The sequence below is a fragment of the Cariama cristata genome, unplaced genomic scaffold (genome assembly GCF_000690535.1).
Source record: "Cariama cristata isolate BGI_N322 unplaced genomic scaffold, ASM69053v1 scaffold16985, whole genome shotgun sequence".
In the NCBI taxonomy this organism is placed as follows: domain Eukaryota; kingdom Metazoa; phylum Chordata; class Aves; order Cariamiformes; family Cariamidae; genus Cariama; species Cariama cristata.
In genome coordinates, this window is record NW_009615966.1 from 44390 (window position 1) to 67754 (window position 23365).

General features: G+C 39.8%; 1 protein-coding gene across 1 annotated transcript in view; it reads left to right on the forward strand.

Moving 5' to 3' along the window:
* Nucleotides 1-23365, forward strand: part of TTLL5 (tubulin tyrosine ligase-like family, member 5) — a gene marked incomplete at both ends in the record, with an annotated part of 79119 nt that overhangs the window by 42699 nt on the left and 13055 nt on the right. Inside the window, 11 exons of the mRNA XM_009700008.1 lie at nt 166-228; nt 1180-1218; nt 2169-2314; nt 3330-3618; nt 7768-7888; nt 9510-9656; nt 11967-12067; nt 14995-15128; nt 15742-15855; nt 16264-16674; nt 18164-18354. Of these exons, the coding sequence (XP_009698310.1) occupies nt 166-228; nt 1180-1218; nt 2169-2314; nt 3330-3618; nt 7768-7888; nt 9510-9656; nt 11967-12067; nt 14995-15128; nt 15742-15855; nt 16264-16674; nt 18164-18354 (1756 nt within the window). The remainder of the gene's footprint in view (nt 1-165; nt 229-1179; nt 1219-2168; nt 2315-3329; nt 3619-7767; nt 7889-9509; nt 9657-11966; nt 12068-14994; nt 15129-15741; nt 15856-16263; nt 16675-18163; nt 18355-23365) is intronic.

A 23365-nucleotide genomic window follows, 5' to 3' on the forward strand; every position in this document is an offset into this window, starting at 1 on the left:
AGCTGAGAAGTGATAGGTCTCCTCCTTTCCTCTTTTCTATTATGGTGCAGCATGTTGTCTCAATCGACTTCTGGGATGTTTTTTATAGATCATTTATTTATGTATTATGCTGCTTTTCATTGTATTGAGCTCTATCTTGATACATTCTGTATTTTGTTTTTCTAGATCCTTTTTAGAGCACAAGACATCAATGAACTACATGTTGGCTACACGTCTGTTTCAGGACAGGTAGAAAGCTTTCCTATTTGGGAGGAAGGCAAAGAGCACAAAGAGCATGAAAAGGATTGATTCCTCACTTATCCCATGTTATAAACACTGGTCTTTGATTTACAGGGGTGGTAATAGTTGTGCATCTCTTCTCCAGTGTGCCAGTGACTGTGGAGCTTTCTCACCTTTTTACATGTTGCACTTCTGAATCCAAGGGCAAAAAGGACAATACACAAAAGGCATGGGAGTCATTAGAGTAAAAAGGTTACTATAGACGTAAAAAACCTTCAAGCGCCTAGATTTCTCTTTGAAGGGATAATAAGTCGTCCTTGCTTACCTTTTGTTTCAAATTTAAAGTCACATTAGAACTTGTCCCCATGTAAAGTAAGCACTGAAATTCATTCCAAAGGTTTAGTATCCCTATCTCTTGACCTGTGCAAGCATAGTTTGATGCCTCCTTCTCTAGGTTGTGCTTGGGTGGAAATGACAGTTCATGCCGCTAGCTGAACTTCCATTGAGAGTTGTATGTGATATCTTTCACTGTATGTTTAACACACTTCCTTCTCGATGGTTTTTCTTATCCAAATTTGAGATCTATGATAAAGTAACTACAGAGCAAGGATAAAGTTGCTGACGAGCAGACAATATTTACAGAAGCTCTTCCTGCATCAGGACTGTACAATATTTTTTTGTTTTGTTTTGGTTGTTTTCTGCATGTTTTCAGGGCTGTATCTAGAGGGTAGCTCCAAATGACACCACCTCCAATTTAAGCCAGACAGATGCAAGCATCAATTGTAGAACAGCTGCTCAGATTTCCTCTTTTGGACGCTTTATTCTCTCCTTTAAGATAGAACTCACAAGGGATTCTGTAAATTTGGCCTTTTCCTTTTACGTATGAAAGACTTCGGAGGCTTTTTAATGCAGTTGTTGATCCAGAATGGAAGGTAATTGTTGCCATTTTTCCCTTTGTAGGGGCAAGATGAAAAAAGACTTCATCACTGGGAGATCCCGGTAAATGGCTTCTTAATTAAATAATTTGTACTTTGTGGTATTTATTCTAAATTTTGATTTCCACAGGTTCACCTTCCAATTCCTGGCTCAACATCTTTTCTACCTGAAATCCATCAAAGTAATTTTAGAAAAGTAAATACAGTGAGCAAAGAGTATCCCAGCGTGTGGAGGGCTTAAGTTTTTTGGATCGGACCTTAAAATTGCTCTTCTTAGGCTTCCTGTTTCAACATTCCTACCATGTTGATAAGCCTTATCACTGAGCGCTCTCAAAAGATCATGTAATGCATGAGGGTTTTGGACTTTGTATACCCATATATTCACCCTGCTAGATCTAAAAGATAAATGGAGCAACAGGAATTTTCTGTGGATGTTCCCACTTATGTGATAAAGAGCACTTTGCTGGATCTTTGTGCACTGGTGGAAAGTTATGTTTGTCTCCCTTACAGAATCTGGCAGGGCTCCTTCTCCCTTGGTTTAGGCAGAACTTGTAGAAAGGTTGTCACTTCTCAGTTAGATTACATTAAAATTCTCATCTCTGACCAAACAAGTGAAGAACAAGCCGTCTACATAAAAGATTTGGAAGACTGGACTCAGGTCCATGTGTTCTCTTCCCATGCTCCTCCATTGTTTTGTGCTCTTGCAATTCAATTTTCCCTATTAATTCTGCCTTGAGCTGCGGCATGATGGACAGATGCTGCTCAGTCATGAAAGCATGACACTAGATATGTGTGTTTTGAGGCTTTGAGAGATGGTGTTCTGTAAAGTACTTGCAAGACCCCCTTCAAACATTTGCAACCTTTAAATAGAGCAAAGTTAGACCGATCGTAAATATTTCTTCTCCGTGTCAGGAAAACGGTTTCTTGAAGAAATTTAATCTACTAAGTCTCTGGTATCATCAGGGAGGGAAGTATAAAGGGAGATTGAGGATGTTTCTCTGTTATGTTTCCCAGAGCAGGGCTTAATGGAAGGCTGGATATGAGGCTGGAAGCTGTAGACTCTCATGCTCCCTTTTATGAGAGAAAGCTTGTTTCACTGGAGTTACGGAAGCGCCGGCGATGTCATGGCAAGGCTAGAGCAGCAAGGACAAGATCATCAGGTATGCATGGCTAGAGTCTTAGATGAGCAGCTGGTCAAAAAGAAGCAAGCAAGGACTTTTTCATTTGAAAAGTGTGTGAATGGGGTTGTTCTGGCCTTTGTAGTCCCTAAAGGGATTCACAGGTTGAAGTTAATAGTTTTCTTTTCAAGTGTTAATAGTTTTCACTTCAATCCTGTTCTGAGCTTCCTGCCTTCTTAGTGCCTAGAGTTTCATTCCCATTATTCCACATCCCTCTGTATATGACTAAAGGTAATCAATATTTTCTTGAAAATGAGCTTGCATTTGCATTTTGGGTACAAGAATTCAACAGTATGTGTGCATCTTTAGTCCTTCAGCTTTTCAAAGTTGAAAACTTGGGATCTTCCAGGCTGGTACTCCTACACAGCAGTGACTCTAAGCTGTTGGAAGGAAAGAAATCCTTCTTATCCAAGCTGATATGAGAAAAATGTAAAAGAGTACAGAGGTGAATGATCCTCACTAGTGGCTATCCCTGAAGCCATCATCTGAACTCTTTCTAGTAGCTATGTGATACTGACTGCAATGGGAGAGATTGTATGTTATAAAATGATTTTTGGTGCTATGTAAAGGTATGTGATCTTTATTGGCACATGTGGAAGTTTAGATTTCATAGCTTTGGTTTTTCTGACACACAAAAGTACAAAAAATGAGTATATATATCAAGTATGAGTGTATATATATGTCAGTATATATGTAAGAATCAAGATAAAATAGAGGAAAATGCCTCTTTTTTTTTTATTTTGTCAAGTTAAGACAAGAATCTTGATCTGTCTTCTCTGATAATTGGGAAAATAGGCTTCTCAACTGTTTGATACACAAGCAGAAAGACAGAAAGAATAATAAAGGGCAGCAGTACTTAAGATACTATTCTAAATGGTGGTGTTTTTGTCCTTCTAGCAGAAAACAGTTTAGAAGTAAACCAAAGGGTATAAATAGAAGGACAGTCTTTCCCACTTTTTTTTCTTAACCAGCATAGGTGATTTCTCCTGTACTACAGGGACATCAGAATCAACAAAGCTGTCCCTCAAGTCAGACACAGAAGGTGAGGAAGAGGAGGTGGATGCAGATGAAGATGAAGAACTAGATAGTAGTGCTGGCTGTCTTTCGGACACCAAGGTGAAAAGCAAGCCAAAACTCTCTGACTTGGTGAAAACTACTTGTAAGGAGAGGTTGCCAAAAAAGCCTGACAGGAAAACTGGAGATGGAGGAGAACTGTTTCTTCGAAAACCAGACTCAGACTCTCAGTTTAACTTGCTGCAGATTCTTCAAAAGCATGGAAACCTGAGGTGAGAGATTTCTGCATATTGCCTTGAGTTTTGACTAGCAGCTTGTATTGGTTAAAATATGGAGGATATACACTTAGTGCCACATTATGAATGAGTGTGAGGAGATAAGAGGACCCTAGAGAAAGGGACCTGGATTTTTGTCTAGCTGTGGGCTGCCTTAACAACTAGTTGGCACAGAAGGGAGATAGTTGCAAAGATTGACAGTCTACCTAAATGCCTGACCTGTTGGATCAGTACAAAGTATAAGCCATAGTTTCCATTGCTGTTCTTTAATCTGGTGATGTAAGCTTGGTCAACTCAGGCTTCTAAAATGCCTCTCTGTTTAATGCAGGATGCCTGCAATTGAATTCTAAAATTCATCTTTTCATTGTTTGCATTTCCAAAGAAGTGGATATAAACATTTGTTAAGCTATCCAAGAAAGGTTGGGTAAGAATACCTCAGTGCTGCTTCTCCATAAAATTAGTTTTCTCATTTTTGTGCTTTTATTTTTGGTGATAGAAACTTTACCTCTAATAATCTCTGTTCAAGGTCATCACCTCCTGAGAGCAAGATAGGAGGTCATTTGAGAGTGACAAGTTACTGAAATCTCATTGCCTGCTGTTGAGTATGACAGTGTGGAGCACAATATGTTCTGATGCACTGCTCTACTGCTTGAAAAAGAGAGGTGCTGGAGGAGATCCTATAGAATAACAACAACTAGGGTCCTCCTAATTGTTTAGAAGCATGATCCTCCCTTTAAATGTGGGTTGTAAAACTGTCTATCTGCAGATGGACAGGAAGGGCAAAAAGAGTGATTGTGTGTATCCATGTAGGAGGATTTTATGTCTTCTAGATAAGAAGCAGCATTATGTTTTCTGTGAAAACTGTACAAAGGTAGGGAAAATAATTGTAACTCGTTGCTTTCTTAGTTCAGTTTCTGAGAAGATTTATGAATTATCAAATGGATTTGGGGATTATTCTGATGTCTTCTTGTGGCACAGACCTTTGCTGTCATGACAGGGAAGATTCTGAAACCTGTTTTGAGGACGAACATAGCAATACTGTCATCTACTTATAGACAGAACTGACTCCTGCCAAGAATGTAAGCTCTTTCTGGTGTTCCTGGCAGAATCTTGCTCAGCACCCAGTACTGTTGGGATTCCCCACAGAAGTGTGTAAGGCTTGTGGTGACCTCATGTTCCAGGATTGTGCTGGGCTTGGCCCCATCTGATCTGTCATTGATGAAAGCTTTGCTTGTGGGATCAAGAGGCAGAGGAGCTGAAGTAATGAAATTTTCATCCTAAAGAAACCAGGCCATTCCAGTCAGTTTCTGTAAGTGGTTAGGACTTCTGTCTCTCCTCTAGCTGGCCTGATAAGGCAATTTCTCTGTCTTCTGCACATTGGATGTTACTGGTGAAGAGGTGACAGTCGAATGAAACATATTCCCCCAACTGTGCCATTCCCAAGGAAGTAAAATGAAAAGGGAGTTACCTGTTCCTGCATTTAAGGCCTCAGGTTTCAATACTCCACACACTGGAGGAGAGGCAGTGTTATACAAGGACCTTCTTCAATTTCCCGTTTTGTAATCACAGAAGGTATCAGGTGCAGGCAAAGAATTGTATTACTCCGCTCGTGTTGCTAATAGGGGGTCCTTAATTCCTACCAGCACAACTCTTGAACTCCTGGTCACAAGATGTTTGACTTACACCTAAAACAAACCTGGCAGCCCTAGAGAGCCCTCAGGGGAGAGTCTTTACCGATATATGATGCCTGATGTATAGATCATTAGTTCATAGTCAGGGTCCAGAGTGTTCTTCTGATCTTCCACACATGTGGGAAGAGAAGGGTAGGTGTGGTGACTAGCAGCGTACAGAGCTCAGAGGTGTTACAAGGCCTGCTGTGCATTCTGGAGTTCACTGGAAGACAGGAATTGTAACTAGGTATTTTTATCATGTTTTAGTTACTGCAGTACTGGTACAGCTATCCACAGAGGATGTTAGTTTGAGTCTTTTGTGAACTCATCATTTGCTTCACCTTCCTTTTGGCCTGACATGGTCTTCCAGAAGCATTAAAAGCTAATGATAAAGCAGATGCATGGATACTTCTAATGTATTTTATTTTAACTTCAATTCTTATCTAAATTGATGCATTGATCTCTACAAGTACTACTATATGGTGTAATTTCTATGTAACACTGTAACGAAGTCTTCATGAAACTTACAGACATATAAAACAGGAAGACGAAATTTTTGGACTGAGTTTTTAATGAAATATCAGGGACTCATGTACATGGAGTCATAAGGACCATATAAGTATCTGAGAATATTACTAAGAAGCAGAGAACAAGTAGAGAAAAAATGGTGAAATTCCTCAGGAATCAGTCTGAGGCTGATTTGAATAATCAATTCAAGAACGACACAAAATGTATAAATGTACTAATGAAATTTGCTAATGGAAAAGATTTGGGATTTATTACTGTGAGAGAAAAGTAGTGGAATAAATACAGGAAGAACTGGATGACCTTGAGGATAGGAATAATATAACTAGGATGAAAATCAGTAGCACAAAGTACAAGGGCATGCTTTTAAGAACTAATAATTTACAGCAAAAATTCTATCAGCTGGGTGTTCATAAACTGGAAATTGATAAGGAAATATCTAAGGAAATAATAAGGAAAAATATCTTGCATGCTTGTTGACCACAAGAGGTTTGTGAAGCTGTAGCGCATGCGTGCATGAAAACATCAAATGGGGTCTAGGGTTTATCACTTGAGGTACTTCTGAGACTTCATGTGAAATATTATATACAGTTGCTATCACCCATGTTCATGGAAGGTAAATTGTGACTAGAACAGGTGGAGATGAGCTGCTAGTCTCATCATGTCACAAGTGTGGGTGCTTTGTTAGAAGACACTGAAAGATGTGGATAGCTCACAGTAATAAAATAAAAGTATGAAAGGATGTAATTGCTGTTAATAAATACATTCACGCTAGGAGACCAGTCAGGGATGAAATTATTTAAGATACAGGACAATGCTGGAGAAAGAAAAAGCAAATATAAACTGCTCATGAATGAAGCTAGGCTGGGTAGTAAAAGAAGGCTCCTAATTGTTAGAACAGTAAGTTCTGGAATAATATTCCAGGGAAGTAATTTCAACTAGAGTTGAAAACTCTAGTTTGTTTTAAGATGAAACTTGATAATTTTGTAGAACAGGTTAGGACATTGCCTGTGATAGAAGGGGAATCTGTCACTGACACTAGAGCACATCTGCTTCTACATCCTTATGAAAAAGAAGGGAGAAATCATGCTTAGCCATTCAAGGAACAGCTTGTAGTGACTATGGGGAAAACTATGAGGAAGAGTGGAGGCTAGGAAAGCAGAATGTTGGAGGAAAGGGTTTAGGCCAAGATGACAATGAACAGAATTAGGCAAAGCTTTCAGCAATTTCTCTCACAGCAGATGCAAATGCTAAAGTGACTACCATTGTGAGGGAATGAGAAGCAATGTGTCCCTCCCAGTCCTACCCCAGTCCTCTCAGTTCATGCTCACAGCTTCCCAACATGTTCAGCCAGCTGCACAGCAGATTTTGCTGATGTTCTTTCCTTCTTCAGTGGTGCCTTGCTCAATGAAATTTGGCTTGTGTCTTTGGGCCAGCAGGGGAAGAGCTGACTTTCACAGATTTAATTCTTTCATTTCCAATGGGAATTGCAGGGCCTTTGTTATAACTCTGGCACCATTACCAAGCCCTTTATTTATTTCATGGTCTGTTGTTGTGGTGTTCAAAATGCTTGTGAAGACAGAAGCCCAAGAGAGCCTTGAGTTTGGTTTAAAAATATACAGTTTTGCTGATGTTCATGTTATTGGTTTTTAGAGGAGAGTAGCTAAGGCTGTGAAAAGGCAAGGAGAGCATTCCATTTTTAGGGATGATCTTAGAACTTAGAGAGTATCTACTGTCTTTTGTATCTCCTGTAATACCTACCCCATCTTGATGAATTGAAAGTCTCCTTGAAAATACTGATGGGATGAAGAGGTCGTCCTTCCCTTGAGCTTCAACATTTGTGCACCTAGGAGGTCCTTGCTGACTGTACTTGTGTCCGTAAACTATGCCTGACTGCTTTAACTTCGCATTACTACTGTGAAGATAGCTGACTGGTTCTTTTCGTCCACAGCAAAGTGCAAGCTCGCAGGGCTTTCTCTGCCTATCTACAGCATGTTCAGTTGCGACTGATGAAGGAGGCTGATGACCAGATCCAGAATCCTGCCTGGGCTGCCAAAGAGGATGAGCAAATGGTAAGAAGCTTTGTGCTGGCCAGACTGAGAAGCCAAGCTGAAGTCTGCCTTGCAAGTTTTGAGGTCCATTGCCATCCTTGGAAGAACTGAAGTCCAGCTGAGATTATAGTTGTCTATCTTTCTTCAGCTGCTAGTGCTGTATTTTTAATGTACAGACAAGGTAGGACTGCTGACTGCCATCTGAGCAGTGACAGAGTAGACAGCTCTGAATGACAAGAGTGTGGTTGACAATCAAGCTGCTCAGATCTTTCACTGGTTCTTCACTGCATCTCTAAGCCTACCTGCTTTTGAATTCTTTTCTCTAAGATTCTTTAAGATTACTTGGCAGTATCTGGTTTCTGCTGCGTTAAACAAAGCATACATCTACTGAAATAGAGCAGGTACCCAATTAAGCTTTTTCTCGGTGTACTGTTTTACACTTTGCAGGCATCTGCACTTAGAAATCTTCCCTGCATTCTAGATGGGGGGGGGGGGGGGAATAAAAGCCACTGAGGAGAGAAGGTTACTTTCTAGCATAGGTGTTGTGGTTTTTTGGGTTTTTTGTTTAAAAACATGTGATGAATTTTTCCAGACAGTATTTTAAGGCCCTATATTTTATGTATATACATTTTAAAAAGTGCAGCAAACCCAGATCCTCTCACAAACCTTCCTAAAAGAGCTTTGCACAGTAGGCTCTTGAGCTTTCTCCAAATCCAAATGTATTCTTGCTGAATGCATGTTGTAGGGAAACAGCCAGTGCAGTTGAGAGATAAAATTGTGTGTCAAGAATAATCAGTCGACTCAGTGGAAAATGTTACCCCTGCTCTTTCCAAGTGGAAATTAAAACTGGCTTTTTGAGAGTCACTTTGTCTGCTGTACTGTGAAAAATAATGTTTAAAATAACAGATCAATCCAGCCTGGAGTAATGGCAGTGAGAGGTGAGCTGTGAAATCCAATAGTTTGGCTGTGAGGCTGCTCATTTATGTGTTAGCAGAGCTCCTAACCAAAAGCAAATCCAGAGAGGAGACAGAAAGTGTTCAAAACACCCACAGGATGCATCTTGCCTTATGTTTCCCCCACCATGTGACATGGTAGGGGATTGGAATTACATGGCTGTAGATGTAGTCATCTGTTGCTATGGCAATAGTATACATATATGAAAAGTGATGAAATGGGGCTACATCACTGTAGTGGAGATATCTGACCAAGATCCCTTTCCCTGTGATACTGCTGAGAGGGTTTTATGTCAGTATGCTTCACCACAGGCCTCCTTGTTTTTTTGGAAATGTTCTCCTAAGGTATTGGACTTTACACGTTATTCTGTGTTGTTGCTGCTTTTTGCTGCTTTTTTTTGTTTGTTTTCTTCATCTGCCATGCTTTTCAGACAAACACTCCAAAAGTGTTCCCAATTCTGACCCACCTCAGGCAAGGCACACCCATTGTTCTTCTACCTCCACCTTGGATTTGTAGGGCTACATTAAAAATGCACATTGCAGAATGCTTTTGCCTGCCAGTTGCCAGCTCATTTTCTCAGGATAGCGTATTTAGTTCTTGGCAGTCAGTAGCTGCTGTCGTACCTCTGTTCTCTTCCCCCCACATCTTGCAGCTGGTCCATTGTTAATTCCATCTCTCTTGCTTGCAGGAGCTTGTGGTACGCTTTCTGAAGCGAGCTGCCAGCAATCTTCAGCAGTCCTTGAGAATGCTGCTCCCCAGCCGTCGTTTAGGACTAAATGATCGTCGTCGTATCCTGGCTCACCAGCTGGGCGAGTTCATAATCTGTTATAACAAGGTGACTAGTTGTTTCTTGATTCTTCTTTTGGTAGCTCTTTTAGTTTCTGTTCTCTTCTTCTAAAGTATCTCCTGCTGGCTGCAGTCATAATCAAGACAGCAGGCTGTTTTAAAGGCTCTGCTCTGTAATATACATGGTCTGTTTGCAGTTCTGCATCCAGTAGTGGTAGTTTGTTCAAATTGTCAGATAGACAACAGTATTACTACACTACATGTGCAGTCCGGTAATCATGTGCATGAAAGCAAAAAAGCGTTGGAATGAAGTGGAATTTAACTGGCAGTTTGCTTTTTCTTTGGTTTGTCTTCAGTTCTAGTGCTTTGTAATGCCTCTTCCCATTTCTCTCTATTTTTATGATGATTCTTTAGAGACAATTTTTCTTTATACAGAGCAGTATGAAATATGTATTTTACTACTTGTTTGGTATACTAAGGGACTGCTGCCTATCTGTAGTATGGGACTCTGCATGCTCAGTTATAAGGAGAAGTAGGTTCTGATTTAAATAATTTTCACCTCTTTAGATGTAGAAGATGCTGTTCTTAGCTTAGTGGTTTCATGCTAATCCTTGTTTTGCAAGAACAGCTTCCCCTTTCCTTTGCCCTCTAGCATTTCTTTAGCGTTAGAACAAGGGTAGTTTAAATTTTGCTTTCAGAGTCTGCTGTGCACACAGGCCTCCAAGCTCCTACTTGTTAGCAGAGGGTGTTCACTTACGTTACCTTGTCAGAACTGACATCTGGTAACTTGATCTGTCAAAGCAAGGTCGGTATTGAACCAGATCTGTTCCAGGGAGTGCCTTGTATGCCTAATGCTCACTGAATTACTGTGTTAAGAGTAACCGCAAAACACTTGGGTGGCTCTGTGGTGAGTGAAGAATGCAGCTGCTTTGGATATAATTTCCACTCAAATTGTATTAAAACATCAGGATTTTCTGCTAACTCTTGAGTAAGTTCACAAAATAAAGCTGTGTAACTGGTAATAAATCAGTTAATGAATGTATTTTCTTGGTTAAAACAAGTGAGAACAGATCACTTGATGTTTTAGGATGGACACGTTTAAGCCATTGAAAGACTTTTAGGCTATGAGGTTTTTTGATGTCTGATTCCAACATATAGACTTCTTTCACTGACTTGTAATTTCAAATTTAGTAGGGGACTCCTACTAGCCATTGTGTATCTACTGTAACGACACACAAGAAAGAATTCTGTCTTCTGCAAATTAAGTAAAACAGATCGCATCTTGTCCAGACTTTTACTTAAATAGTGAAGGGTAGAGACATGTCCCAGAGTGACTTTTTCTTCCCCCTCCTGAATTATCTTTCAAAAGATGCATCTAACCCTTTCTTCCTGGGAATGCTCAGAGTACGAGTAGGAAGCAATGAAGAGGAGGTCAAGTCTGGTCAGGTAAAGCTTGTATGCTGGTATTGGTATTTCAGACAGGCTTGCAGGCTTTTTTTAATTAGCAAAAATGTTTGTATCAATACAACCTCTAGTGTCAACATGTTCTACTAGTGTAAAATAGAAAGATCATTTATATCTAAGTGCTTGCTCCCATTCTCACACACAAAGGCTTATCATCTTTTATTCCAGTATATTTTCGTATATAAATGTATATTTGCCACAGGCTGTACTGTTTTCGTTTCTTTGCTTTTCCTAAAGCAATATATTTTTGGTATGTAGATAAGCCCTCAGAAATTTGCTGCATGACAAGAGAAATTAAATCAAGAGGAGAACTCCTAGTTTACAGTGGGAAATGTGGATGCCCTCAGCAGACTTCCTTGATTGAGTTTGTTTAATATAATCTAGTATTATTGTTCTCCTTTCTTCCTGAATAGCTCCTTTTAGTTCAGATGCTCAAATAAAAACTATTTTGAGGAACTCTGTATTTGTGACAGAAACAGCAAAAGTGGTAGGGGGACCTAGTATCTGTAAAGAATGTTTGTGGTTTTTTGTTGGTGTTTTTTTTTCCCCTCCATACTTCCTTGTGTCCTAGCAAAGAGTATATTTGAAAGAGCAGCACATATTTGTGAAGACTTGACCTCTTCTCAGCAAATCAATTCTAATAAGTTATATCAGGTGGAGGAATGAGGAGTTTAGTGTATGCTTAGCATGCTGTCTCTGGGGCTCTCTGTTTATCCGTTCTGTTGCACATAGTGAAATACTTATAATTTGGCTCTTTCAGTTGAGGTGTTTTTGTTTTTTTTTTTTTTTTTTCTTAGATCCCATGGAATTGTTGTTTGTCTTCTCTGAGCTGTAGCTATGCCATGGAACATAAAGTAACTGCATAGAGACACTTACTGATACTGCTTATTAACAGGAAACGGAACAGATACTTCAGAAGCGATCAAAAAAGAAACATGAAGAGGAGGAGGAGGGAGTGAATCCTGAAGCTTTTCAGAACTTTATTACCAGAGCAAGGTAGGAATGGATTTTATTCCCTTTGATAAAGGATCTTCCAGCCCGGAAGGTGATGGGCTTGTTTTAAAGATGATCCAATTGTTCTAAAGGCCTCTAGATACCTTTATTGACCATAGCACTTGCTCCAGCTCTTGCTGGGGGACAGAGAACTTGTCTTTTCTCTTTTTCTCCCTTCCAGCAACCAAACATTTGTAGCATCAGCATCTGGTGCATAGAGAAGGACATACAGTAGATGTTTTGACCATTAAGTAGATTCCCAAAGGACAGCAGTAGTTGCCCTGGTCTGTGCAAATTTCAAACTGATGCTGGTGAGCTAATGGTCTCTTTCCTGTGCTGCTGGAACAAATGTGGCAGTACTTCGCAAGCAGAATGAAACTAGAGCTGCTGCTTAGATGACCTCGAGCTGCTGTGCTTGAACAGTTGTTGTGGCTCTGGCTCTCAAGTTTCTGCTCTCAGAAACGAAACCTCATGCTTGCTACCTCTCTTCAGGAACTCTCCAGGTCTGGACTTTCTGAGATGAGGAAGGAAGGGAGTTAGACTCCCTGTCTTCATCCTAGCCTCTTGGCTTGTAAGGCAGTTCAGTGCAAGCAGTTACTTTCACAATGAAAAAGCAGCTTTTTCTGTCTGCATGCTCTGAACTTTATCTGCCTTAAACTTAAAAGAGTCTGGTAGGAAATGATTCTGAAAATATGTAAAAACTCTTTATGGCCTGTAGCATTGTATGAAAAACAATGATGATATAGCTATCTGATTATGGAGAGGTCTGAAATTATTCCATGAACCAGATTTATGTCCTAAAAGTCTCTGATTCTTGAGCACAAAAACCTATTCCTTTTGACTTCTTTATATGACATGCCTATAAGGGCAAGGACTCCTGTCAATATCTGGACAGGCAGAGTCCACCTGCCTTTTTAATGCCCTTCTGTCTTCTCTGGGAAGGTTGACAGTCACTGCTGCTTTTTCATGATCAGTTACAAAACTGTTCTTTCTCTGTTTGGATAGTACTCTTATTGACTGATTAGAAGTGGTGATAGCTGAGGCTTCTTAAGTAAGTTCAGGAGGCTTCACAGTCTCTTTTGATGCTAAATTCATTAAAACAATTAATTTTACAGTTTGCTAATACAATTTATGGAGTCATTACCACAACAGTTTTACAGGCTCCAAGAAAAGTCTTACTGCTTTTAAGATGGAGTTCTATGAAAGAATGATACTCAAGACATCTGACTACCATATACTATAGCATCTACTCTTGTCACTGGAAATGCGGATTACATGGGCTGGCAGCATGCTCTTGGTTCTCTGACATCTCTGGCCACTAAAATGACTGTTGACACATAGGGCAGGTCATTTTGCTTTTTGCCAGAAGTGCTAAGAGATGGATGTTTGGCACAGAACCGCATACTCTTCTGTTTCCGTATTATTGGCTACCATGCCATCATGACCTGATGCACAGTCTAGGCTGGGGCTGGAAATTTTTGCTGGATCGTCTGCTTGAGTGATAAAGAACAGCAAAAGCCAGTTTACCAACGATCAGATAATTTCTAGTGATGATCTTTCTGCTTCTTACAAAGTATCAGGTATGTTTGAAAACTCTGATCTCTGACACTGCTTTGTGCTGTGCTTGAAACTTCAGTCAGTGAGGTAGACATTTGGAGCCAAGCAAAGGGGATAGATTTCCACTTTGAGTGTTTGTTCTGCAGTACAGTGAATGCAACACTGGAGAAGATGTTGCCACTTAATAATTGGGATTGTCTCACTGACTCTCTAACTTGATATCACATGGATGGCACTGTGTTTAGTTATACACATGCTATAACCATTGCTTCTAAACATCTTCAGTGCAGTGTAAAAGTATATACTTATGCTGGTAAATTCACTTAAAAGCTTAAAGCACCTTTCCACCAACAACTTTTAATTCCTACATTTCTTCTTCACCTCTGTTCTCATTGGTTTGGGAGAAAAGGTGAACTTTGCAGCATACCCTGAAGGTCCAAACTCCAGTGAGATCAGCTTTAGGCATGACTTTTACCAAAGCTCAGGCTGGCTAAGACTAGTACAAGTGTGATATACAGAGGACATTTTGAAGGATTATAGCTAGTGCTATGCAAATTTATATTCCTGTGTTATGTTTTCTTGTAGTGTCACTGGCACTATACTTCTTACTTTTGGTGTTTGCTCTGCCGTATACCCACTCACTAATGCTGGGGCAGCAATATAAAGCAGAAGGAAAGAATATTAGATATCAAAACAATTAGAATTACAGCTTGCACAAGCTCTAATATGAATGGCCAAGTAACTGATACTGGTTTGGGACCAATAGATGCTTAGGTCATTAGAGCAGTTAAGCTCTCTTCCTGTAAAGAAAATGAGAAATGTATACAAGTTTTGTGAGATTCACAAAAATATTGACTTTTCTGTTTGTTTGTCCTGCAGTTTTGGTTAATTAACAAGCTCTTCCGTCTACTTTCTCTTCTCCCCCCATTGCTTCAATTGAAACCACTAACAATGACTGTAAAACAGAGGCTGAGCTGAGTTCTGTCATGAACAAGATAGCTGCCTGTTCTAGAGAGCACTTGGGGAAGAATCATGAATTTAGCTGGGAACTGAATCTATCCTATTGAGCTGATCTCCCGCAAAATGTGTTTGGAGTTTTGACTTGCTCTTTATTATTCTTGGAAGGCTCCTGAATGCCTTGAATTTTCTACTGCATAAGAAAATGGCATTTCAGTGAGAATCTCAGGTTTAACCAAGGCATGTTCCTTTCCTTCTGCTCTTACCCTGTAGAAGTGAGCAAATCATTAGCTTGTCTGGCCCCACCTTTTTTGCCACTCCCCTCTTCAGTCTCCTTGTTGTTTCTTGTCTTTGTTACGTGAATACAGAAAAGCTTAGAATCCCCACTTTAATCCATTCTTCTCTCCTTATTGTAGTGAAAGTGACCTGGAGGAAGTGCTGACATTTTACACACACAAAAACAAATCAGCAGGCGTCTTCCTAGGAACAAACTCCACCAACACAAAACCCAGCAACACCAGTAATCAGTCAGAGAAACAACCTCAAGGGGGTAAGTTTTGCAGGCAGTTCTGAGATGACATTGCCCAGACAAATCCAGTTTAACTTCGGTCTGTGGAAAGAGAACAACCCCTCCAGAATGTTATTCAAGTTTCATGAGGTTGCTTTTTTTTTTTTTAAACTGACTGTATATGTGAAGGCTAGAGTAACTACACTCCTGCCTTCTTTGCCTGAAGTGAAATGGGATGAATCCGGACTAGCATTTATAAGAAACTAGATATGGTGGCTCATGGCTGAAATGAGAATGTGCAAACTGAAGGCCCTGAGATTTGAAATGAACAGGGAATCCTGAAATCAAGTTACAGGATGACGGAAATCAAGGCCTGTTAAATTGTGCTGCCTACAGTGAGCATACCCATTGGAGGGTAGAGTCTGTATATTTGAGCCTAATTAGGCGTTCCATGGAAGGAAGTACAACGCCAGCCTTACATATCTAGTAGTCCATGCTACTGTACATGACAGCACAATTGTGATCAATAGAGTTGCATGGTCTACAATAAATATTAGCAAGAAAGTCCATTGTAACAAGATTTAAATTCTGCAGTCCTGTTCTAATGGTATAAGTTTGCATTGTTCTACTTCCTAACTCCTTGGTTTTGTTATAGGGCATCATGAGGTGGTGAAAAAAACAAAAGGTGATCAGCCTAAAAGTTCAGTTGCAAATCTGCCTGCAGAAGGAGCATTAAAAGGCTGTAAACCCAAAGAAGTTAAATCAACCTGTAAGTGAGCTGGCTTAAATCATCGTCAAGAGGAAAAAAAAAAAAAGAATGCTTATACTGCTTTTAATACTGTTTTAAACAACAATTGGAACCTTTGGGTTCAAACTGAGGGATTTGAATGCCCGATTTTGGGGAAGATTCTGCAGATTTTTCTTTTAAACCGAAGAGGAGATGCTGTAGAGTGAGCAGTATGAAAGTGTTAGCTGCTCTTCTGTGGGGGAGGATCTAGATATGGCAAGCTTTGAAAGAGGATATTCATCATGTAGAGCCTCTTCTTGTCTTTGCTGGTAGATGAGGTCATTTTGGCTTCGGTGTGTCTAAGTAGAGGCATCTTTGGTGTGTTGATATTATCTAAAGGACCTGAAAAGTAGCTTTTTCTCATGCAGTGTGCTCACTATCTTTGTGTAGTTCCAGAAGGACCTACCTTCTCCTTAAATGCTGAAGTGAAGTTACCTCAGTGCAGCCCTCCTAGTGCTTCTTCCTCTGCTTCTGGTGCCATGTTCCAGAGAAGAATCAGTTCCTGGATACCATCTCAGCCTGCAACCTCTGAAAATTCGCAGATGCCTGGTCACCATTCATTGCTGGCTCCTTCAGTTGATCCCAGGCTGATTCAGTCCCCATCCCCACTACCCTCCTTGCAGAGCACAGCTCCTGATAGCTCTTCTGTCTTCACAAACCCAGTGTCCAGTGAGGCTTCTAGCCTAGTGGGATTACATCGTTGTCATTCTGGTACCTACACTGTTGGCCCATTCTCATCTTTTCAGAGAGCTGCTCAGATCTACAGCCAAAGATTGTCCCGACCATCATCTGCAAAAGTAGGTGAGTGTGCTGGAATGCATAATAACCTGCTAGTTCAGTACAGAGATTGTGTAATCTCTGTTCATGTGTAGGTAGAAATTTTACATTTCCAGAATTATGAGTCTTGTTGAATGGTGCTAAGTTTCTCACAGAAAGGGGGAGTGCAGGAAGCAGCCCTTGTTTGGCAAAGATGCTCTTTTATTGAGCAGATGAACAGGGAATTGTAGAATCATTTAGGTTGGAAAAGACCATAGAGTCATAAAAGAGTCATAAAAGGAAAAGGTTATAGAGTCCAACCATTAACCTAACACTGCCAAGAGACCACTAAGCCATGTCCCTAAGCACCACATCTACACGTCTTTTAAATACCTTCAGGGATGGTGACTCAGCCACTTCCCTGGACTGCCTGTTCTAATGCTTGACAACCCTTTCGGTGAAGAAATTTTTCCTAATATCCAGTCTAAACCTCCTCTGGCACAACTTGATGCCGTTTCCTTTTGTCTTCCTTTTTACCTGGAAGACCGACACCCACCTCGCTACAACGTCCTTTTGGGTAGTTGTAGAGCGTGATAAGGTCTCCCCTCAGCCTCCAACTTTGAACTCAGCCTTTGAACTTGTTCAAAAAGAGCTGGGAAATGAAGTATTGTATGTTTTTTCTTGATTGTATTACTGATGTCTTGTTTATTTTTAGTGATTTTAATGTAGTTCTGGTTAGCAGAAGTCCTGTCTCAGTCTATATGCTGTTCTTAGTTCTCTAGCACGCAGAGAAATTCTTTAATGAAACCTCAAAATTGTTGGATACTTAAAGGTGCATCAAGACCTCCAAAAAAGAAAGATCTGAATGAATCATTACTGTATCTCATTCTCTATGACCTTTCAGCACTGCCATATCCAAGAGTATCTTAAAAAGATCCAGAGACCTCTTGTTTACCATGCTGGGGTAGAACATAGTTGAGCAATGCAACTTTAGAGCGTAAGGAATCTGAAGGGTAGAAGAAACTCTAAGAATTTATGGATGCAGACTGTAATCTATTAGGAAAGTTTTGGGAACCACACGCAGGCTAAGAGCTGTGGTCCTGATAATATATATGTATTTTTTTAATGATGGTATACCTTTGCTTTAGGTTGTACGTCAGGGTTAGCGCATGTTCACTAGGGTTGCTGTATATATACTGACAACTTTCTAGCATTAAAATAAATCAGACTTCCCAACTGAGTAGCTTAGTTAAAGGGATTCATTTATTTTTAAGGAAAAACATTATAGATTTAACTTGGGTAACAGCAGCCAATATTATCTGGAATTGGGTGCCATTAGATATATTATGATAAAGAGAATACAGGTTTGGAATTGACAAAAGCTCCTATAGGCAATACCCATGCAGAACAGAGGGCTATATTCTCCCTAGAATGTGCAGAAAGTTATCATACCTGCTTTTGTATCTCTCTGATCAGCAGGCTGAGAGAGTCTGACATACTGCTTACTAAGCGTACCCAAATGTTTGTTTGGTAGGTTTGTCCCATCGCAATCCAAATGGGCAGCATGTGGGCTCAGCCAGGATGCACAAAGATGCAGAAGATACTTCTTCCCAGGACAAACGTTATAGCCCCAGTATGGTAGCAGCAGAACTGCAGCAGCTGGCAGAAAAGCAAGCAGCCTGTCAGTATTCCCCACCAAGCCACATCAGTCTCCTTACACAGAAGGTATGTAAACAGTAAAGCTAGAGTCCCTGTGACAACAGAGGAGTCTGTCACAGGCTTCTGTGTCAGCACTGGGCTGGACTGAGACATGCTGGAAGGAGTAAATCTCATGAAAATTGATTTCTGTCATATTGTTGTTTTGAGGTGTTTACAGAGACCAGAATTTTGATTTTCTGTGAGATGACAATGTTGCTAAAGTCCTTTTATAGAAGAAAGCAAGACTAGGCAGAGGATTAGAAAATATGTTATAAAAAACCAAATCCATGCTTGGTCTTATTAAGCAATAAACCCAGGTCTTCTCAGATTGTGCTTCCATGCGATTTGCTTCCTCAGTCCTCCAGTGTGTCATCACAGTGCTGGGAACGGAAGTCTGCAGAATGGTTTTTGATGTAAATTCTATATTCCAATAGCGCTGTAAAGACATAATGAAGTACTTACTAGCATGGGTTATGATAATCCTTTTGCTAAACATGGTGGTATAGATCAAATTTACATTGGTTTCTGGTAGAATTCCAATTAGTTTCATATTTCTTTTTGAGTTCTTACATCCTAAATGGCTACACACATAGTAATTTTTTTCCTTGTACTATGCTATAGTTGTGTTCATCAAAAGTATTCAAGTTGGACACTTCTCAGTTAATTGAGCTGCCAACTGGAGGTTCTCCAGGACAGGCACTTTGCCTTGGAAATTAATTTTTTCCCCTTTTACTTGCTAGGGACAAACAGTTTAAATATCTTTGCTCTGATACTTTGATTTTAGGAGTTTGGTTTTGACAGTGATGTTTTGCTAAGTTTTCTGAGGCATCTTTAATAGTTGCAATAGCTGCTGCTATTTGCTTCTTTTTGCTTCTTTCAATTTTATTGTTATATGCTTGGATTTTGAATATCTGGTTAGATGATTGGCAATATGTCTTTTTCAAAAGACGGCGTGCATTTATAAGCCTAGGAAGCTGAATAGATTTTTGGACCCTTCTACATCTAGTTCAAGGTTTTGATTTAGTCTGGGCAGTTTTAAAACTAACTCAGGCACTCTGATCTTTGCAGATAAGTCTTCAATTTTAAAGGATAAGTCACAAAACCAAAGCACCTTCTTGTTGATGGACTCAGATGAGAATGCGAGCACTGAATATACTAGTGATGCTGAGGCCTAATCTTGTGTCAGGACAGACCCTACTTAGAGAATTTGATCTTTCAAAGCCTGAAGTGATATGGGGAACTTCAGGAGAAGCTTGTTTGCTTGTCCAGCAATAGTCAGAGCTGTCAGCCCGATTCTCGTAATGAAATCAGAATTCAGCTTTTTTAAGCTAAAATTTGTCAGTAAAACTGTTCAAAAAATTTCGTAGTGAAACATTTTCATTCAGGAAATGCTGATTTGTTGAAAGCTAAATATATGATGGAAAATGCCTCCTTGGATAAAAATTAATATCTAAACAAATATTTGGGAAAAAATTTGAAATGCGTCTATTTCATTTCCGTCCTTTCAGAAAAGAATTTTTGAAAATGAATTCATAGACTTTCTCCATAAGACCACTCATTTACCTCTCTGCTCCAACTGCTCTGGTTTCTTAGGTCTGTCTAGAGAACTCAAGTTGTCCTCGCTGGAATTTATGTAGCTATTAGGTGATTTTTAAACTTCTGTATTCCTACCATAGCTAGTTGAATTAGGAAGTATAGAAGGGGGAATCCAGAGAGGAAATCACAAAGATCTACATGGGAAGGGCTGTGTAGCTTTCTGGGCACAGCTGTGTTGGGTGACAATGAGCATACTCTGGTAATTATAGATGGTGGAGGCTGAAACCTGTTTAGCCACCAGTCAGTCGATTGGTGTAGGTATACTCAAGTCTCAAAGTGGCTATGAAGTACAGTGGTAGCTCTGGAAATGGGTTGGTCGTGGTAAATGTGTCTGCATTGCTTTTTGCTTCTGGGTTCTCTGAAGATACTTTCCCACAGAAGAGGTGGGAAATGTGTAGAAGGAGAATGAAGGTGCTAATTCCCTTCTTTGTGACAAGCAAACAATAAAGGCTTAAGCCCTAGCAGACAATCTAGAGTTTGAGTGACCTTGGTGTATTTTCTATTGACTACACAGTGTTTGTAGAAGCTTTGCTTCTGTACTGAATTACAGAAACGTGGGTTGGGTTGTGTCTTAGTGGTCTTCTGTCATCATGAAAAAGATCCATGTAGAAAGGGATTCACAAGTCAATGAAAAGTTTAGAGCTGGAGCTCTGACAATGAATTTCCTTCCTGAGCCTGCATCCATTCAGTTCTAGACATCTGCTCTCTACTGTGATTCTTCAGGCCATGTTTCTGCAATAATCCCTTTGGAGAGGCAAAATCTGAAGCTTGCTTAGCATGAAATTTGGATGGTTTAGTTGAGGACAGTTTTTATTTTAAGGCAATCTGATTCTTCAGCATTGAATTTATGGCACGTAGTAATTTTTAAGCTGAGACTATTATTTTAATCATTCTTGAAACAGTAATGTTTTGGAAGGTTCAGATGTAACTGCAAGGGCCAAAGGAACATAGCTAAAGCATATGGCTACTACTTGTGTTTTGTTTTGTTTTTTTCCTGGACACATTCTACTTTTCTGTCATCTAAGAGTCATTCTGATTATTTTTTTGATCCAACCTGGCTTTTAAAGCCTCTCTTGCAACAAGGACTAGGGAAAACAACCCCTGGAAGAGAACATCACTTACCTAAATAATAAAAATAGTACAATTGTTTAAAGCCACTCCAGAAACTTGGAGTTAGTCTACCTTGTTGGAGAGTTCCTGGCTGGTATGAAAGGGACTTGATATTTGGATTTAATTATGTTTAATGGTAAGATTAGGACTGTTGATTTAAAGGGGATGTTTGAAAGACACTTTTGAAAATAATACTATTGCTGTAGACTGTTTCTTTTCCAAGGGCAAGAACTTCTATGTGAGAGTTGAATGCCTTTGTCTGTGCCTTGGTTCCCTGTGTTGTGCCCAGCTGTGCCTTGGTGGTGGGAGTACTCTGAATACATTACTTCCTTCCAAGAGCAGCTAGGAAGCTTGTTTTGCATTCCTATTCTTGTGAGAATTGCTTCTGGTATCTGTGTACTAGCGTGGGTCTCTGGGGTTCCCAGGAATGTAGCCTCAACAGCTGTGCTTGGAATGATGTTGCTGTTCTGGATGGGAGTCCACCTCTGTCCCTCTCCAATCCCTGCTGTTCTCCACTGTTTCCTACCGATGCCCAAAGCACCTGTTTCAGGTTTTCTCTCTTACACTCTTGTATTGTACCCCCTGTATTAAATCAGTTTAATTTATTAAGCCAATTGGCTGCTGAAATGACAGTGTTTAAAGGGAAATTTTTAAGTGTAAGTATCTGTCAAACTTTGAACAAGATATTTAAAATCTCTCATCTTAAGAAAACAAGATTTTTGTGAGTACATCAGCTTTTTATCTTGTCAGTCCTTTCCATTCACTTCTGAAACACCAGGTGGGAACTTCACAGTGATGCTTAAAGTGAACAATTCTTATAATATGGGAGATGGAGATGGTAGGAAGGTAAAGCTTCACTGATGTGTGGTTTCATTCCCTTGTACACAGTTAGTTTTCAGTCCTCACAGACTGTCTCACAAAGTGTGTGAGAACATTTTGCCTTTCATTAATTTGTATTTTTGAAAAATATTTTTCATTATTTCATATAAAGTTTCATCAGTGCATCTTCATGCTTGCAACATGGAGAAAACAAAGGTGCCTTCACAGTGGTATACAGTAGAAATATTGATCCAGAACCTGTAAGAATCGTTACTTAATCCCCTGCATGACTGTGTGATGTCTTACTGCCCAGTTGCAGGAATGAGAGAGAGATGAATAGAGAAAAGAGGAGCAGTATTATTCTATCTTAGGCTAGAAAAGGAGCAGCTGTTTGGGTAACTTCTGTAACTGTCTTTAATGGTACGTGCAGGAAAGATGTTGCCTTAAGGACGCACTGGAGTATGACAGTCTCAGGTTATGAAAGATAAATAGCCAGCATAACAAATTAATAAATACAATGAAGCTGCTAGGGAGAATCTTTATTGTTAAATATAGCTATTAACAAGGTTAGTTTTTACTTCTGAGGAGGAATTTTATTCCATTTTATTTACTTAAAAACACAGATTTACAATATTTTTGTGATTACATAAAATCTAATAATAAAGCTGATTTGAGGTTATGACAAACAGTCAGAGTTATGTACCTTTATCTAAAAGTGGTCTTTCAAACACTGCCTGATTTTTGCAATACTCACCGTCTAACTATAGTACTCTACAGTATCCAAAAATAACAAGGTGTTCCTCTAGTTAAGTACCCAATATGTTTGGGATCAAGCAGAACAGAGATCTCTATGGATAATGTGTGCCTTTGAGGATCCAGCATTAACCTGATAAGTTCACGGCTCAGTAGGATAGTAAGGAGGTATGTGAGCTCAAAAGCTTGTAAGAAAACAAGTAAGAAGGAGAAAGCCTCTGTCCAAATTCAAGACTAATTTAGTTGAAGATAGCATGTTCTTACTTTTTTTGTGAAAAATGTTAAGTGCATAGAAGTGCAAGGCCCATGAGAGTGTTTCAGTGGAGGGCTAAAATCAAGTGGAGTTCAACCTATCTGTTCTGTTTAGGGGTTCAGAAACGCAACAGTGAAATGAGAAAGTTTCTACTGAAAGGTGTGGTCAGTGGTAAAGCTGGTGGTCAGAAAGGCAACAAATGTGCTTATCAGTAATAAGGACCCTAAAATTTCCTGTAAATTAAAGCAGTGAGTCTTGCTCCACTAGCAGATATATGTGTATATAACTATATATTAAACTGAAATACAAATTGAATGTTAATTCACCTAGATAAATGTATTTCACAGAATCAATTTGGTTGGAAGAGACCCCTGGGATCATCGACTCCAACCTTTGCCCTAACACCACCATTTCAACTAGACCATGGCACTGAGTGCCACGTCCAGTCTTTATCTTAAACACCTCCAGGGATGGTGACTCCACCACCTCCCTGGGCAGCCCATTCCA